Source organism: Nymphaea colorata, chromosome 9 (assembly GCF_008831285.2).
Source record: "Nymphaea colorata isolate Beijing-Zhang1983 chromosome 9, ASM883128v2, whole genome shotgun sequence".
Lineage (NCBI taxonomy): Eukaryota > Viridiplantae > Streptophyta > Magnoliopsida > Nymphaeales > Nymphaeaceae > Nymphaea > Nymphaea colorata.
The window spans coordinates 3528946-3549199 of NC_045146.1; the positions used below are offsets into that span (position 1 = coordinate 3528946).

The 20254-nt window shown below is 36.2% G+C and overlaps 1 protein-coding gene across 2 annotated transcripts; it reads right to left on the minus strand.

Annotated features, from left to right (window-relative positions):
- Window positions 1–1795: 1795 nt before the first annotated feature.
- LOC116260751 (plant cysteine oxidase 4-like) lies at window positions 1796–15092 on the minus strand. Of its 2 annotated transcripts, XM_031639208.2 has the most exons (6): window positions 15017–15092; window positions 11614–11772; window positions 5764–5927; window positions 5397–5544; window positions 2774–2977; window positions 1799–2216 (listed from the first exon to the last, which is right to left on the minus strand). In XM_031639208.2, the coding sequence occupies exons 2-6, from the start codon at window positions 11711–11713 to the stop codon at window positions 2098–2100; spliced, it is 735 nt and encodes a 244-aa protein (XP_031495068.1). In that variant the 5' UTR covers window positions 11714–11772; window positions 15017–15092; the 3' UTR covers window positions 1799–2097. The 2 variants fall into 2 exon arrangements, with proteins under 2 accessions (XP_031495069.1, XP_031495068.1); XM_031639209.2 differs by lacking the exon at window positions 15017–15092 and having other exon boundaries at window positions 1796–2216; window positions 11630–11769.
- Window positions 15093–20254: the final 5162 nt, after the last annotated feature.

Consider the following 20254-nt stretch of genomic DNA (forward strand, 5'->3'; position numbering starts at 1 on the left):
TGGAACCAAGCACAGTCCTGAGCGTAGTTAAATTTGAAAGTGCAAGAGACATTTAAGCCAAAACTGAGGAAGACGATACCAATTGGCTCAATATTGGAGAAGTCTTAGGCAAAGAGATGAGTCTATTCACTCTATTCAAGTTGTTTTCATAAATATCATATGACCTTTCCATGATGTTTCCTAATGTGAAATTTCAGAAGTGTAAATAATGTTGAAATATAGAAAGCTAGAATCTGATGCAAGAGGCCATAAATATGTCATAGATTCTTTAATGGTTTTAAGGGCTAAATTTGAAAGTGTAAGAAGCATATTGCCAAAAGTTGTCTTCTTAATTAGCCTAAAATGTTTCTAAGTTCACGGTTGAAGAGACTAAAAATAAATTTAGGTACCGAGTCACTGACAACCACAGATAGAAAATAATATTTTCACGCAATCCGTTCAAACTAATAGTGCATGATCATAACAAAGCCACCATGAAAAAAAAAGGCAATCGATTTTAGTCCTACCCTTCTGAAACTTCCACATATAACATGGGGAAACAAACAATTAATTCACATCTAAAACCCGACAACCAAGAAACAAGAAATCAATTTCCATAATAGTCATCTAAAATTCATCTGAAATTTCACCCAAGAAAGCGTGATCCTTTCCCTAAAATGCTCAAACCCATTATTATTCCCCAGAAAGACTCAATTTCAACAGGCCACCACCCGAAGAAATCCTCGAAAATTGAGATGCTCGCCATTGCTAGCACTGAACTCCTCCTTGTACCAAAACAAGGGAAACAACCCATGAGGGAGCTGTTCTCTCCCAACACAAAGTGCAGCAAGCCGGACACTCACGATCGTAAAAGAGGCCGAATGAGGAGAAGCAGAACCCGCACCAGAGAGTGCTGAAGAGGCAAACCGTCATAAGCAGAAATAGACCGCGCAAGGAGTAAAGAAAACTAGCCGCACGATGAAAGTGGAATATAAAACCAGTGGGAAGAAAAGGGAGGGAGGGAAGGAGGAGAAGCGGACTAGATGGACCAAAGAAGCTTAACCGCCGACGAGGAAGAAAAGGGGCAGCAAAGCTGCGCAGGGTGATGCCACTGCAGACACCAATGGCTACAGGACGACGAAGGAATGGGAGCGCCCGCCGGCAGCCATCATAGACAATAACGGTTGCTGGCAAGAAGGAGAACGCGAGCGATTGTTCATTTTCCCTAGAAACCAGAGACAGAGCACACACAAGAGAGAGAGAGAGAGAGAGAGAGAAAGCAACAGAGGCTACCTTACTATGGCTAGGCTGCTGAACATTCAGTGGTGGTTCCTTCCGCTGCGGAAGATGCCGTGGTGGAAATCAACAATTTACGGCGGTAGTGGACGTAGTGGTTGTTGCTGCGTGAGAATGTGCGAGATGAGAATGAAGCCAACGGGCAAAATTTTTGTCTGCGGGTAAATGTCGCACCTCAATAGGTCCGACAGATTTCCGTGGACAAACAGTATGTGCTCTCCCTTCAGAGCGCAGACACTCTTACCGCGCGTGATGGAACATGGACAGAACTGAAAAACGAGGGTCTCTATCCCTCGTTACAGTAACATCCACTCTCATCAAACGGCCCCTATAACGCCAAGGGTTCCCTGTCTAATGAGTGAAACAGGAAAACATTTTCTCTGTGGTACTGCATTCGTTTTCATACAACAATCCTTTTGCAGCTTCATTATCCAAGCAGGTTCTAAAGCATCACCTTGATCGAACATTCCGTTGAACATCACAACGCTTTACAACATCAGAAAGCATGTATTGGAGAAAGCAAGAGATCAGGTCAAAATTGATCATGCTTGGGCTTATCTTACCTCAAATTGGACTAGCATTATACCTCAAATTACATGTCCAGATGAACTCCCTCGAGATGCGACACACTCGCAAACATTGAATCAAGCTTCAAGAAAATTGTAAAACAGCATATACAGAATGAGGCCCGAACCACCACAGTAAGATATTATTTCTAACTTTATGGACAAACTAATATAGGGGACAGATCAGAGGAAACAAGAAACCTCAAGATCAGTCATTTGATAGATATTATGTTACACCAGTAGAAAGTAGAGAACGTCAGATGGAGATGGGACGGCCTTTGTAAAGTCCTCTTTGAACCACAAAGCTATCGGGGGGTTGATGCTCTTCTAGCCAAGCAAATTCGGATGCCTTGATACCAGCTTCTCGGATAAACCCTGCAGCATAGATCGAGACACATGCCAGGATTTTAGAACTGTAAATTCAGCAGATCAGTTATTAGTGTCCGTTTGCTCACTTGATTTGTTTGAAAGGGAATTAGCTAAAGGTTCTTTCATAATTAATAAAGGATGCAAGTCCTCCCAGACAAATCCCTTTACTGCAGCTAATGCACCCATCACCTCCTATGTATGGACAAATACAGGTAAAACCAAGAACACCAAGTTCCTTAAGGAGTCGTTTGGTAGCAGAGACACTACTGCGAGTGCCTCATGAATCTTTCCTAATAATAGGGTAGATTTATTGTTCCATGAATCTGCCCAATCTTTAATATAGATTCATGGGACACCCACAAAGTGTCTCTATTGCAAATAACCCCTAAGAATCTCCCCAAAAGGTAGAAAGTATTCATCATCCTGCTGGTATGACTGGCTAGTCCATCCATTGCACAGACTTGACCTCATTAGCTCAGAACTGCAGCATTAACATGAACGTGTTCATGGTGACTAATATAGAGTTCAATGCTAATGTGGCAGAGTAGGAAACCAGGAATTACCAGGAATATCCTTTCTTGGAGATTTACGATAATATGTACAATGCCTGCCGTCTGCTGATGAATAGGGAGGGGATAGGACATCAAATAGTGCACAGCAGGTCAAAGCCTTGAAACAATGAATATTTCCACCTGTTGTTGGATACAGAGTGGTGGTCGCACATGGTGCACTCATCTCACCATCTCTAACAAGCCTTGCTGGCCGTCCTGTCACAAAGAAAAGGGAAAAGGAAGTTCCCATTAAGGAGCATGATGGCTGTTTTCTTCCAAAAGTACTGAAATTTTCACACAGAAAAAAAAATGCAATATGACAAGAACATCTAGCAAAAGAAAAACCTCAACTATGAAAAATTGAGACTACAAGTGTGATAACTCAATAGAGCATCTAGAAATTATCACCACTTCCACACCCAGTAAAAGGGAAAGTGGAGAAAACTTTTTATCAGAGACGGATCTTTTTACGCAACCATTCAAATACGGGGTGTTTCTGAAAATAAAGAAAAAAATAAATATGTTGATGAATATCGAACTTGAACCTAGAAATGTATTAGCAGTCCCCATCTCTCACTCCCTCTTCACTTAAGTATTCAATTGACAGAGGAGTTTTGTTTTGAATTTTGATGCATCCAACTCAAAGGATCCAGCAAAGAAAAAGCAGCTGCACTTCAACAAATCATAAAAATGGTTATAATCTACCGTTTAACTAACTAAATATCACCCCTTCAAACCACCATTTTGTGCATTACAAGACTATGTCATTGTTAGTGCTCCAGAATCAGAACAATTTGCACTTCGTGCATAACTTTGGGAGTTGCATGCAATCCATTTCACTATTCTTCTCAAGAAGAACCTCAATTACATTAAAATAGACAGCAATATGCAAGACCATATTTTGAAAATATTAATTGGTTATATCATTCAAAGACTTTACTGTAAAGAATGCCCAGCCACCTCAAATGTTCGTCATGAACCAAAATGGTTCAAATTTCGATCAACATATACCATCAGTGGAGGTAATCTTGTCAAATGCCAACCTCACCAGTATATAGGACATACCATAGTCGTCTTTTTTTCAAAGATATACCATAGTATGTTTTTTTTCAAGTTCCCTCAAAAGGGGAAAAAAAATCAAGAACCCATTATATGGAAAAACATCATAAGGTTTAAGTCCATTATATTACAAAGTTACTTGAGAAAAAGCAAAAGTTAAGGTACTTTTCTTCTTTCGCATCAAAAGTTGCCAATCTTCCTACTAATCAAATCTCAACAAAACATAAAGGGAAGTTATAACTATTCTAGTGTAACTTCAGAACCTTTGTTGGTTAAAAACTTAGAAGTCTTTTTCACTTTATTAAACCATCCATATTTTTAAAACAACCGTCAACAGACCAAAAATTTACCTAATTAAACTGTTTGATGAATTCTGTAAAATTGACTAAAGAATGGATTTATGTGAAAGAAATTAAGGTTAGATGTGCTTGAAGGAGAGCTCTTCTTCCCTCTCAGTTCTAAAATAAAGTTAAAAATAATGCTATTGAAGTTCTCATTGTTCTTTTTTTTCCCTTCTGTGAGAAAGTTTTCATGATTCAAACAAATGCAGTTCAAATTATTTTCCTTAGTTTAATAATTAAATAAAAGAAATGTTAAAACTAGGGAGTTTTTCAAATTCATGAAATAATGTAAGCTTAAAAATTGTATGTATACAAGCAAAAAATGTATGTACACAGAAAATTATGTTTATATTCACTATGTATATTTGCTAGTCTAAAAAGATTTTATGAGAAATGCTTTGAAAAAAATCAAAGGTCAACAGCCTTTGCAAAAAATAAAAATAAAAACTTATAAAATATCATTTCAATTGATTTTTAGATTTAGTCTTCAAGACCTTTCAACTTGGGTAGCTAGTATTTATGTATTTCCTAGTATCTGAAAGGTCCCTAGGAAGAAATGGTACTGGAGGTCTTTAAGGAATTCATGTTGTCATATTAGAGATGACTCAATAGCTCTCCTGTCCTATTATTTTTAATTTCCAAGATTTTAGAGGACATGCAATGTCAAAAAGTTGCAGTTTCAAAAAGATCAGGCTTACTTATTCTACATTTGAGAAAGACAAAAACCTGGCTCAATACAATCATGGGTTTACACCAGCTCACTATCCATCCCTGACCACTAGGATACCTGGGAGATGACATCCTTGAACTTACTAGACATCCATTAAGAAAAGTTGCAGATAATGTTTTTCCTAGGAAAGGTGCAACTCACTCTCATATGCAAGTGCCACGCAAAAAGAAAGACATCGCACTTTCTTCAAGAGCCAATAATCTGCATCAGATTCTTTCAGCGAGCGAAAATCAGCCAGTTCCACACGAAATGGCTCATATTCTCACTAAAACATGAAAGAAAAAAAATAAGCCCCATTTTCTGGCTGAGATAGATTATGAGTGGGTGCTGGTGGATAGATTATTTCTATTCAGAACATATCACCCTTACATTCAAGAAGAAGAAAATTATAAAAAGAATAAGCCTTTGTTAGCCACAGATCCACCATACTTGTTAAATGGAAGTCTAAGCATTATAAGCAAAAACAGCAGAGAAGCAGAAGCATCCTTTGAGGAGGTCAGTTCACCTCTTGATGTATCAAATCCTTCCGGTAAATCAATCCAATCATACGACTTAACATGAAATGAACCATATAGTAGCTTGCTCAGCACAGTCATTCCAGGGTGATCATGAAGAGGAATAATTGATGAAGGTGGCATGCAAAATATTCCTATCTGCAAATTAACAAGGACAGCATTTAGATGAAATCCAGTTCAAATGAAATCAGAAATAGTCTATCTAAGCAGATGAATAGTTAAGTACATGATTATTAATAGGATGCTCCATGTATTGGTTGGTTATTACATACTTTTACAATGAGATTCCTCGTAAAGAAAAAAAGCCTTAAGCAGCTATCATAAAGCTGAAGAAATCATTCGGACGGTAGGACTTACTGAAAAGCTTTCACATTCATGTAGATGCAGATAGGTGATTGGAGGTGGATAATGGTTGCTCCCATTGCGACTTTTCTTCCCATTTGTACCATGTTGTGTAGCCTTCCATCCACGCACCATCTGTGCCTCAGATTCAAGCCCAACATGAGAAGGTTTCATATTATCTGAAACAAGACAATTTAAGATAAAAACTCAGCAATTGTGAGAAACTCAAGCAAGATTTTCTTAGCAACAAGTTCATACATAAGTTGCAAAATGAATAGAATTGTAATGACCCAACCCAAAAGTGACCAAAGTGCTCAATATGAGCAAAAGCTATGAAAGACAACAGCTAGTACAAGACACAGCTATATACGCCCCCGGTGATTTCTCAAAATGTTCAAACTAGCACAATTTTCACACTATTCTACAAACTTGAGATGCTATATTGCACCTCCCTTAAGGCAGGCCTTGCACGTTCGACCCTAAGTCCCAGTGTTTGAATTTGGCTTTGGCACCAACTATAGTAACCCAACTTAAGGCAGACCTAAGTGCTCCATGTTGACGATCCCAACCCATCTCATAGTCAGCTTTGGTTGGCACCTAAAAAGGGATACAAACAAGGACAACTGATAGTATGAGACAGTTGTAAACCCGTAATGACTTCTGAAATCAAACTAGGCATAGTTTTCAACTTCTAATGCACAAACTTGGGATCTCACAGGAACAACATGCATAGCATGACAAATCTTCATAACCAAAGGATGTAACAAGATAGATTTCAAGCCTTCTTGGATTGTGCTAGCAACATCCATGGAGCAAAAGCACTCCAAGATCAACCAAAACTTCCCGAACTAACTGCTTTGTGAACTTTACACTGAATGAAAATGCATTCGTCAATGCAAAAAGCTACTACAAATCTATAGGAGCTTTTAACAGAAGGCAGGTGCATAACATCACAGTATTATCATGAACTACGAGGTACGGAAATTCTTCATAATATCAGTTTCTCACAAAGATTACACCTTCGAAGTCATTTTTATACTTAATACTAATTATGATATTTTTAAATATTGCCAAACTCACTGGCCATGCTCCCAATACAAAGATTGGCAATAACTCAATTATTGATTTTGAGCATCAATATTCTTCCTGCTTATATGTTGTATCTGCACATTAAACTCATCTACTGATGAAATTGTTATTCCCATGGACAAAATGTTAAGAAATATACAAATGGAAAAAACCAGTTTTATCTATATTATATTGTTAAAAAAAAAAACTAATACGATATTGCCATGATATGCAAATTGCTCACATATCATGCTCATCTCTGCTGTATCGTGTGAAATGGGCCTGTTGTTTAAAAGGGTGCCCAAAGCCCCTTTTTGATGTGCTTTAAGTTAAACCCTCCTCCTTCCTTTCGTTTTCAGCATTCCTAGGAGCTGTGGTAGGAGTTTTCGCTGATTTAGAGAGCAATCGTCAAGAAATTGTCCATTTAAGGGAAAAAATCACCAGTTTGAAGGGAGATTTGTTTGTGGGAAGCTAATTCATCTTTGGAAAGAGGGCTTTTGCTTTTCTTCTTCTACAAAAAATATACAAATTATTGTTTTCTGAAGATCCTGCATGGCAGTGGGGAAAGAGGGTGAATCCCAATGACCGGCTAAAGATTAAACGTAATTCTTGTGAATAAGTAATATCAGAAGGAATCTCTCATTTCAAGCATCGTTTAGCTTGAACAAGCCAAAATGTATCACCATGCAAGGGTTCGCAAAGGAGCCCCATGCCGCCATATGTCAGGCACCAGTGCCAATAAATGATTAATGCTCTGGCCATAGATAGGATTGCAAAAGAAATTCAGAATGCAGGGAAGGGATATGGGGAGCCCTGAGAAGTTGAAGAAAAGAGAGAAGGCAAAGATGAAAATTTTGATGGTGCTGAATAAGAGAACGTTGACGTCAGTTTGAGAAGCACATTGGATAAAGGAGAAGGCATCATGTATAAAGGAACTTCTTCAGGTAGAAAGAGAAGAGGTCCAGTTGCAGGAGACGTGATCATGGGAGGTCTTGTGGTTGTAGTAGTGGGAAGTCGAGTACCTCAATCAAGAATCTTTTTCCCTACTTATACCACTCTAGGTGCCCAACATGAGATTCGTACAACAATGACTTCAAGGGAAATTGTCAAGCAGTCAGACAATGCAATGGGAAGATGGTTTTATGATGCATGCATTCACTTTAATACAGACAATTCTATCTATTTTGATCCTATGGCAGATGCGATCACTTCTATAGGCTGTCGGTATAAAATATCCTTTTAACATAAACTACCAAGTAAAGTTATTGATTCTGAAGTCAAGATGTGAAGGCATATTGTGATCAATTAAGGTTGAGTCAGGAAGACACAGGTTGCAATGTGATGGCATATGGATGGAAAAATATAAAGAACAGAACCTTGGTAAACTTTGTCCCTTGAGTACGTTTTTAAAATTTGTTGATTTATCTGATATTCCTAATACTGTTGATGTTTTATATGATATTTTTGATGAAATTGTATGTGAAGTTCGGTCTGAATATATTGTGCTGTTAATTACAAATAATACAGCAAATTATAAAGCTGCAGGTGAGATATTAACATCATGATATAAGTTATTCTATTGGAGTTCATGTGCTGCTCACTATGTAAATATGATGTTTCATGATTTTGGTGAAAGAGATTATATGAAATGAACTATGGAAACATGCCAAGAAATCATGAAATTTATTTACAATCATGCTTATATTTTGAATTTTGATAAGGAAATTCACAAACAGAGCTGAATTGATCCGACCTACACATACAAGGTTTGCTACAAATGTTTTGACTGTGCATGGTATAGCCAAGCAGAGGAGTCCTCTTAGGCAGATGTTCTCTGGTGATGAGTGAGCTATGTATCCACATACATATAAAATAAAGGCTACGGCAATTGTGAATAATATTCAACACTAAATTTTGAGAATCATACGTCAACTTATTAAAAATTTGTGTACCTCTGGTAAAGTCCTCATATTGGTTAATAGTAAAGATAGACTTCCCATAGGATATTTATACAAAGCTATGGACAGAGTAAAGGAGGTCGTCCAAGACAACCTCAAGGGAAGGAAGAAGTTGTATATGCTTATATGGAGAATTATAGATGAAAGGTGGTCAGGACAACTTCATCAGCATCTTCATGCAGCAGTTTAATATTTGAATCATGCCATCAGGTTTCCACCTACTTTTAAAGAGGTCCAGCATGGTTGGTTGGACTGCATTGATATGTTACTCAAATATTACAAAAGGACAAGATGTCATTCACATATTGCTGAACAAGTATGATATAGCATTTGGTGACAGAGGAGAAATACAACAATTCGATGCAAGACAAGCATGCAACCAGGTATTACAAAAATGGTTTTTAAGTCTTTACCGGGTTTTCATGTGTTATTTTATTATTCCTCACAGTATTTATTTGTTATGCATTTTTCAGTTTGTTGTTTAGACATATAGTGGAGTAGGTTTGCAGTTCATTGCCCAGAACTTAGAGAGTTTGTAGTTTGAATCCTCAATCAGATGTGCAGTGCTAATAGATGTGTAAGAAATTGGAGTGCTTCCAACATATCCATAGTAAGAAGAGAAATAGGCTGGAACACAAAAGGTTGAATGACATTGTTTCGAACTTTCGATACAATATGAAGATAAAACAAAGGTAAATACACTTGTTTTGCAATATGTTTTAACAATTTGTTAATTTTTTTTCTTGGCGTTTTTAGGCAATTAGAAGCAACATCTGGAATGAAGCATCATCCTCCATTTGATATCATCAATCTTGACCAATTAAATTCTTGGGTTAAAGAAGAACCAGCCAATACACTTGATGAGGATGATCTTGAGTTGTTGAATATTGAAGGAGTAGAAGAATTTGGTGAAGAAGGGGAGCACGCATATGCTGGTGAGAACATTCCATTTGAAGGCGATGACGGCAATGAACCAAATAAGAATGAAGAAGAGGATGAAGATGAAGAACATGAATAAGTTATATGTTTGGATCTTTTGATGTGATGTAAAAGACTTTAAAGTTTAAACTTTATTATGCTTGACATCATTATCATATTATGACTTATGAATAACGAATCATGAATGTTTATTATGTGTGTGATAGTGTGATGAGTTATTTTATATAAAAAATGTTTGTCTTTATTTTTACCTGAATTTTCTCCATTTCTCTATTTTTTTGTATTTTTTATGAATTTAAAAAATAATTAAGTAAGTAGAATACATTATGATACATGTACAAGCCGGCAAGGCCAACACGGCGTTACGATATGGCTTTTAAAACATTGTAAAAAAATGCATGCCAAATTGAATAATAAAGATATTTTTTTGTTCATTCAATCCAATTTCATTCAATATGACATGAATCTACTCACATGGAAGTGGAAAGGAATTTGAGGATTCAGCAATCCTTGTGAATTTCACGTTGTGCCAAGCACATGACATGTGCATGATGCACAGGTATGAACAATCAAATACACAGGTAGGATGCAATACAAGAGCAGATATGGATAATCCATGGGATGCAAGACACAATTTCAGTAAAATTCGGCAAAACCATACTATCTACAGTTTTTTACTCTCTCTCTCTCTCTCTCTCTCTCTCTCTCTCTCTATATATATATATATATATATATATATATATATATATATATATATATATATATATATATATATATATATATATAGATAGATAGATAGATATACACGCACACACACAGACACACACTGATGTCAACCACCACTAGCGTTAAAACTAGCTAAGAAACTAAAACTTCATGAGGAATCATCTCCCCCACCAATGTCACAAAGGTGTGGCATGTAGCCTACAGAACCTGATTAAATCATTAAATAAAGTGCCTCTCACACTTTCATGACTTGAAAATTTTGAAAAGCGTGTAATAACATCTTGATTTTAAAAGCGTGTAATCAAATCTCCTTTTTAATCCTATATCAAAGTTTTTGAGGGGCACAAGTGCCCAAGTCTCCATTATGACAAGGGGTCTTTTGGAAGGGGTGTCACTCCTCTTTACCTTTAAGTCATGTATCGATACTTTTTGAGGAGTCACACCCAGGACTCCCATATAAAAAGGGGTCAGGAGCCTTCAACTAGTTTTGCATTTGCTCTTGGGCTTCAAGAGCCCAATGAAGTTTAACCCGAGTTCGGGCCTTGACACGAGTCAGGAAAGAGAAACATGGTTATCAGGTCAGGCTGCGTATCAGGCAGCAGATTTGGCCCGATACTCAATAAACCTCGGGCCCGACATGGCAGATTATTAGCAGGCTGGGTAATAGGCATCAAAATTATTCAATTGGACCTGCCCAGCCCTTCTAATAATCAGGCTTCCAGACCTACTCTTCATGCAGCAGCCTACTGTTTGATATATAAATTATACTAAGTACTGCATATCCATACCACCAATACCATGAGCAAATACCCATTTTTGTCAACTTAAGCAACAATGTTAGGTTCCTTTCTAGGGCTTGAGAAGGAGACATTGTTTCAGGTGTTGGCTAGTCAATTTAGATAAAAAATTACCCAAAAATAATGTGATCTCTGCAACAATAGAGCATAGTGGCACACTGTCTTCCAGAAGAGGGAACCATTTAGATCAAATGGCCCAGAGTAATGTGATTTGTAAGCAAGATAAGACTACTATGAAAAGCCTTGTCCAAGAAAGGAATGATAAAGTAGATCTTGTTATAAAATACAAAAGCATGAGCACTCCAACAAAATCTTTTTTAATTAAGGATAACCATTTACAGTTTATATATAAAAGAGCAAGCAAATGCCTTACAAACCTAAAATAGCACGAACTTTTTCAAGGGCCTCTGGAGATATTGGTCCATCTGAAGTAAAGGATGCTTTACAAGCATCATAAAGTTTTTGTACAGCAGGCATTGCTATCTTCCTATACAAAGTCGTTGAGTTGCATCACCAAGAGCTAGCTCCTTGCTGACCTGCAAGAATTAAAAAGACAAAATAATAAAAAGTTGCATGTCCATCGTACACTCCCTTAAAAAATTATGCCATAGATTCTGTACCCATTCTTCAAAGCCACTTTTTTCAAACAAATACAACTTTTGATGCTCATCAAAACAATGTGTCCAAGAACCTATCAAAAAAGAAAGAAAACTAAACCAAAATAGCTTTGCATCATTGGCTCTCTCAAAACGTGAAGACAATATTTTAATCAGCTCTCAAGTAAAGGCAAAATCAACAGAAAAGCAAATTGCTTCTAAATGACCACTATATGTTCAAAACAAGAGTTTGTGTCTTTCCTATATGAAATACAATGCCAGTGTATGGAGAGTTTCAAACAAAATGCTTATCTACTTGTTTACAATTACCAAATAACAAGATGTCAAAGGTTCAAATGTTAATAGTTGAAGCAATGGCAACAAGATGTTCATAGTTGCAACAGCAGTTCCTCTCCATATGTAACTAAAATTGCATTGAGAAGAATTCAAAATGCATCTTTGCAAATAAAAGCCTCCCAGCAGATAAATGACTGCATACATCTATTCTTGCTTGTGCCTCAAACAGAGTGTACCAATTTATGATGAAGCTAACATACTCAAGGGAAAACTTTTCCTATTACATATGGAAAGATTTCAGGAGCACCAAGCTGCTTCGCCGGTGCATCAACAAAGTGATAAGCAGATAAGCATACAAGTCAATGAAAACCTTTGGAAGCAAAAGTTCTGCTAAACAATGACATATAGTTTACACCATATGATATTTTATGAAGATTACAACCAGAAAAAGATAGACAACATATAGTTCACACCATATAGCGCTTTGGTGACCGAATTTCCCTTGGGCAACTGAATGCCTTTATCTTTCCTCCATAGCCCTTCTTCTTCTTCTTCTTCTTCTTCTTCTTCTTCTTCTTCTTCTTCTTCTATTAGTTGTTCCAATAGTAAGCCTCTAGCAGTATCGGTTCCTTCATTTTATATTAGTTATCCCAATAGCAAACTGCCAACTATGATCTTTCCTCATGTTCAATTGACATCAAACATACCCCCTATCCATATCACCTCCTTTGTTTTCTATTAGTTATTCCAATAGTAAACCTCTAGCTAGATCACCTTCTTCTTTTTCTATTAGTTATTTCAACAATAAGTCACTAGCCATAACAGCTTCAGTTCACTCCTCTCTCTCTCTCTCTCTCTCTCTCATTCTCTCTTTGTGGTTCCAACAGTAAGTCTCTAGCCATATCTTGTTTTCTATTAGTTGCCTTCCAACAGTAAGCCTCTAGCCATATTGCCTTCTTTTTCTGTTAGGTTGACTTCCAACAGTAGGCCTCTAACAATAGCACCTTCTTTTTTATTAGTTGTTCAGACAGTAAACATTACTTTTGGGTGTCAAATAGGATATTTCCTTAGCTTCAATTCACCTCGAACTTGAAGTTTGCTCAAAACTTACATTGCATGTCAATACCATTTAAGAATCAATAAGCCGTTACTTTTTGGATGCCTAATATACTGTCAAATAGGATTTTTAGCTTCAATCAACAACAAACTATTGATATTTGCTGAGAAAGTATATGCCATGCAAATCCATCTAACAACCAACTTGCTATCAATTTAATATTCAAAGACTAAAAGCTTAAGAATCAAACATGTTTCTGCAGACAATCTTGTTTAAAGTTTTTATTTTCTAAGAAATATCTCAAGACTTCTTTCTGGTTTTACTTAAATTAATAAAGAAGAACTATAAATGAAAGTTCTAGCAATGAACTAGTTTCCAGTCTCAAAATTGCTTATAGTGGCACAATTTCCTTTCTATTCTCTTGTTGACATGTTGCCTTATTTTCCCCCTTTTTTTGTGGTTCCAAGTTCAACTAAACTTTTTTTTTTTACATGACATGACTTTTAGTTTGTCTTCCATGCACTTGTATGTATCAACTCATCACCAAGTGCTTTAGGCCTGAGGCAGCTGCTTCTTTGTAACAGTGACTAACTTAGGCAATTGTGCTTTAAATGGGAGTCTTACGAGCCAAAACAGACCCTTGGTGAATAATAGACAACATGTTGCCTGGTTATCAAATTTTGGTACAACAAGTGAAATGAAAGCACATAATTCATAGAAAGAGTGATGGAACTTTTGATGATAAAGGAAAAGAAGAAGAATAAAAATGGTAGTAGTTTGACAGGGAAAAAAAAGGAAGGCAACCATGATTATAATGGTGGTAATTGCATCCATTAACATAATAGGAATACAAATCTCATTTCATTCGAATTATACAAAAATAGAGTTACATGTCCTCAGGCAAACACCTAATGGATTACTTAGTCATGGCCTGGATTGACCCAATTGACAGTGGAACGTGCTCACATTGTTTCTGATGAACTGACGGCTTCAAACCTTTTTGATGATCCCACAATCAATAGCTTAGCAGACAACTTTAAAATCACCCACATTAGACACTAGGGTTATTTGCATTATAAAGAAAACTACCAAAAATTCTATGGAATCTACGACGAGTATTTGTACGGTAAAAATATAGCTTGCAAACTATGCAAAGGCAGCTCAATGTTTAGAAAAAAACTTAAAAGGGTCAACTCTGGAAAAAGTAAATGCCAAAAAACCACAGGTTTACTCACACTAACTTGCAGTAAAAGGGAAGGCAAATAATCAATCACTTAAACTCAACTTCATGATACATCAACACCAGTGACGTTGTCAAAAATCAATCAAGCACATTGAACCCGCGATTTCCTGCCGCAAGATCGCAGAAACAAAGGCCATTCCAACGAAAAAAAAATCAAAAATTACACTCCAAATTCAAACAAAAAATGAAAACAAACCACAAAAATCAACCACAAACACATGGATCCCCCAGCCGCAACCGAACAAAGAAGAATTCAAACCTCAAACATTGAAATTGAAACACACACAGAAGCCACCCTGCAACACCACCCACAATTTGACGACCTATCCACTAAAAGATGGCCGTGCAACCACTTGAAACCCGAAAAAAACAAGAAAATGGCTCTCAACAACGAACCAACTTCTCCATGAACGTGGAAACATTGGGGGGTAAAACGCCACAGGTTCAACAACCATAAATCATCAAACACACCTCAATTGCAACTCTAACCACACAAAAGCACCATGAAATCTCAGCAAGCGAGAAAGGGAGAGAGCGAGGAAGACGGAGAGTAATCTAACAGAACACTTGGGAAAGGAAGAGCGTACCTGAGCACAGAGAGAGAGAGGACGGGGGCGGCGAGCGAGGAGCGCGTGGACGGGATGGAAGAAGGGCAGATCGGGGATTCCTATATGCTTCTCTCCGGGTTGTTCGGGTTCGTTTCGTAAGATAGTATATCCAGATCCGATAGTTGACCGGAACGTCGTTGGCCCCACAGCCCCCCAGGGCGTCGGATATTCCTGGACGGGTTACGATCACAGGGTTCTACCTGGTTTCCTTTTTTCGGTCAACAACAGAAGGGCATCATTTTGTGGTCAAGGACGATTTTGGTCTTCCTTCAGTATTCACGAAGAACCATATCGGAAAAGGGCCTAAAGTCTGTCCCTATTTAGAAGCCGACCTCAAGAACATTCGATATGTTTCTATTCTAGACTACCAATGCGTGGGATTTTATTTGATTATAGATCTAAATCCATACTTGTTTATTCGATCTGATAAAGAAGTTGTAGTTTTGCAACTGAATCTGAACGTAGATTCAAGATTCAATAAAAATCCAACAGGAAAAGGACTTTTGAGTACCAGATGTAAATGTTAAATCTTGTGTTAGTTTGATTTGAATTCGGTGTTGGAAAATTAAGTTCGAGTTTGGCTAATATTTGATAGATTTGATGAGAACCAAGTAGGCCAGATTGGGTAAAAATCTAATGATGTACAACAGGTCAAGCCAACTCGAATTCGCCCTTCTAAGCTTGACTCGAACTTGAGATTAAGTTAAAACTCAAGTAATAAAGGAGCCGACGAGCTCGACTCACTTAAACTCGACTTGGCTTATGTTTTACGTGTTTGTTAATCTTTAAGGAGATGTCGGTAATTTTTGTTGAATTTGAACACCCTTTTTATGGCTTTCATTTTCATCTAAAGAAAAAAAAAATGAACCAGTTGAATTTGAACACCCTTTTTATGGCTTTCATTTTCATTTATAGAAAAAAAAAACATGAATCAAGTGATCAGCTTAAACGAGTCGAGCTCGAGCTTGCCTCCTAACATGCCAAGCAAGTACTGGCCATAGCCGATGGGCTTTGGCCTTTTACTTTAGATTACTTTGACTCCAAAGCAAGTTTGGCCCCAAAGCAAGTTATAGCCATTGGCAAACCCGTGAATCAAAATTTGATCGCAGATGATTGGGTCACTGGGTTAACGAGTTGACTCATCGACTCGTTCGAGTATTCAAATAACCATAGTGTAAATCATTGCAGTTGAATCAAGCGAGTAGGCCTGAGTTAAGGTGGAGTCAATTAGGGGTGACAGGTTCGATTCATCTGATTTTGTCCTTGGGATTGGAAGTGGATCATGTGGTCGGGGTGTAATTCAGTGTTTGTTTTTATTATTATAATACCGTACTTTAACAAGAATCATATGGGTCATCAATTCCGATGAGATCAAATGGTAAATATTAAGTTGCGAAGATGAAAAACAGCTATTTTTTCAATAGTCCAAAATACTCTTCAAAGTAGAAAAGAGAGAAAAAATGGGGAGATAAATGAGTTTCCTTAAATGAAATCCCATATCTTTAGAGGAGCATTTCTAACTCTTGAAAAAAAAAAAAAAAAAAACTTGACATATATATTTGCAATTTCCACCATTTAATATCTTTGGAATAACTCTCATGAAGTTTAGTATATATGGAAGTGTGGTTGCTATATATATATATATATTATACTTCCTGGAACTTTATGCCCGTGGTTTTCTATAGATTCGACCATACAATTCGATGTAAAATGTTAGAATTCCAAAACTCAAAAAAGAATCACGCAAATCAGATTGATAAATTAGATTTTATAAGGTTTTGAAACTTGACATGCAATATAAAATCCAATCTAGATCCAGACGTTAAACTTTTAAGACTTATTTTTAAGTTATATATTTTCATACACAATATCTCTCTATACAGTTATATTTGTTAAAAGACCGTTTAAAGCAGTGAAACGGGTACACAGGAAACATATTTGTGAAGATATGACCTTCATATATATATATATATATATATATATATATATATATATATATATATATATATATATATATATATATATATATATATATATATATATATAGCATTCATGTTCTTGAAGATATTCCCAACTTTTTTGATTTGTTACTAGAAAAACTGGTTATTGTAACCTTTGTTAACATTAGACCTTGTTGAGTTAACGCGTTAAAATATCCAAATACTCTCCGGTAAGTTTTCCCAATATTCACCATCACCCATAAAACTATAGCCATTACAGTTGGTGCATTATTTTTAACCATGTCATAATTTCTGAGATTTTTTTGCGTCTAAACTAGATAAGTGTGGAAAATGAAGATGTATGCTTGATTGCCAGAACGCTTTAGGCATTTCTCTTGGAAATTTTCTCAAGGCATTATTGCATTTAAAAATTCTATTTCTGCTATTTCTTTTTTGGAGGATATTTTAAATTCTAATAACACTGTGTTCTTGAAATAAATGTACTTATGACACACATTTCAAAAATGTCATGTTCCAAGAAACATGATTATAGCTAGTTGTTGTTTGTTAAATGTTGAAATCACAGCCGTAATCACATTATATTTTCCGGAAGAAGAACATGTTGTTTTCAAATAATGTATTTTAGGAACAGGTTTTACAAGAATACAATTTTTTTGTTCATCATATACCCTCTAAAGGCCCAATTATGCATGTGGCTGAACTTTATTAAACTATGTTACAAATGAATTGAAATCAAAGAATATTGGGGGGTGATCAGATATTTAAAAACTGGTTAAAAGTGTCATATAATAAAAGCACTAACAATAGTTCATAGTATAGTGACTGTTGACGGTGCTTTTAACGACATACTATGCTACATTTAGCCCTATTTTTTTTAATATTTAGTCATACGGCAACATCAGCAGCCATAAGAATGTTGATAATCAAGAAACATACAACCACCTCAGTTAGATACATAGAGACAAATATTTCAATTTGGATCCAAAAACCTACCAAAACTATTCCTAAATAGTCGGATATGGAACAAAAAAAAATTACATTCTATTAAGAAATCAAGTTAGATTTAAGTTTAAGAAATGACATCTGATCAGATATATATAAATATATGATTGGATCTTGATTTGAATCAGATTTGGTTTTAAATATATATCCTATATTCAATACTCTTACATTTTGCAAATTGGCCATATTCAATTCAAAATTGAAATTTGCATACAGATGTAAATATCATATTCAGATTGTGAAATTGAACTTCGGATTCAGGTATATAACTTTCTTTATTTGTATTTGAATTCATATTTAAACATAAATATGTGAATATCTGAAAAAAAAAATAGATATATTAAGCATATGTCCGTTTCAATCTCAATCTCTTGACATCCTTAAGTCTCTCTCTCTCATAAAATATCACAAAATGGGTTTTTTAAATCTCCCATGTTCAAAATCTCAAGAACCATCAACCACCCCAAGGTTGTTAAGAACGAGGTCTCTCTCTCTCTCTCACACACACACTTACGGCACCAATTGAAGAAATGAAGAAGGGGAAGAAGAAGAAGACATAAGGATTTTTTATGTGGTTCCAAGGCAAAGTTAATTTCAGAAAGATCAAGAAGACAAGAGAAAATAAGGATCAAGTCAAAACCATAAAAATTTGAAATCACAAATGCCTTTACAAAATTTTTGTAGAAATAAGGAAAGTTTATTATGTATAGATGAGACTCCACACTCTAACAAGGATCACAAATACTTCAGCACCCCAAATATCATATGATCCCTCTGTTTGAGGTTGAATTAATTCTAGAGTCCACTGGATGTTGCCATGGAAGGTAGCAGCCGCTGTGCCCAATATCTAAAATTAGGCAAATGAATGGAACTTAACCTGAAGTTCCCCTCATTTTTTAACAAGTTGATAAATCTCCAAGATGATCTCAATTTTGTGAACAGTACCAATAGATATTGAGTTGTGTTAGTTGCACAAAACTATATTTTCTCAGTTTGGATAGCGGAAAGGCTCCTCGGGGAAACGGGATTGTGACTCTCTTTTTGTGCTGCACAGGAAGAGACCCAAATGACAAAAGATCTATTGCTGGTTATTGTGCCTTCATTTGTAATAATCTAGTCACATGGAAAAGTAAAAACTACAGTATGGTTAGGGGCAGAGCAAAAAAATTTTCATGAGGAAGGCGGATTAAAGTTTTTAAATTTTGACTGGGCCCGAAATATCATTTTTCAAAAAATTTTATATAAAGCAAATGAAAAATTTTCTAAAATTTACATATATTTTTTTTTATAAAAAAAAATTGCAGTGGGGCCATGGCCCAAGCGGGCCCTAGCTTGTCTCTGCCCCTGAGTGTGGTTGCAAGGTGACTGCAAAAGCAACCACTCCATGGCCCTAGTGTATATCAAAGTAGGTGAAGTATGTGTTAAATGCCATTGGTATTACATTGGATGAACCAATGAAATTGACATGCAACAACAGGACAGTTATATATATCAATGCTAACCTTATATTTCATGAAAACACTAAGCACATAGAAGTGAATTGCACAATTTAAACAACTTGAATGAAAAGCAATAAGCAATTACTAATGCATTAGTAGAGACAACTTATGGCAAAGTTGATAAGTTGGAAATATTAGAAATTGAAATACCAACTTGAGGGGGAGGGTTGAGGAGAGTTGCGCAGCATCAAGAAGCTTCTAAACTTTGAGCTGATATAACCAATTCATGGAGTTAGGAAGGCTAAATCCAACTGATATTATCAGTTAACAGTGGCGGAGACAGAAAATTTTAGCTGATCATTCTTAACACAGGATAAATAAAAATTTTATAAAAGATTACACAAGCTAAGGTGGGCAACACCAACCCCATGGTAGCTCTGCTACTGCCAGTTAATATGTTATGACAAGCAACCGATAGCAGTCTTTCCAACCGGTAGCAGATTTGGCTTTAACATATGGCACTGCAACAAAAGGTGCTTGAAGCCTAAAGGATTTGACATTTTTACACCAGCTTTTGTAACATGGAGATTTAACATATGGGCAGTTTTCCAATAAAATCATTTCGTATTTATATATTGGTTGACCCCAATTTTTCATGTATTCATACATAAAATGCCCCTCAAATATATAGTAATTAATTAAGTAGCTTTTTAGCCAAATATGTCTGCCTCCACCACTGTATGCAACGTTTCACAAACTAATCATGCATTGACAAACTTGCAATTCAAGAAGATGAATGCATTTCACGTACTTTC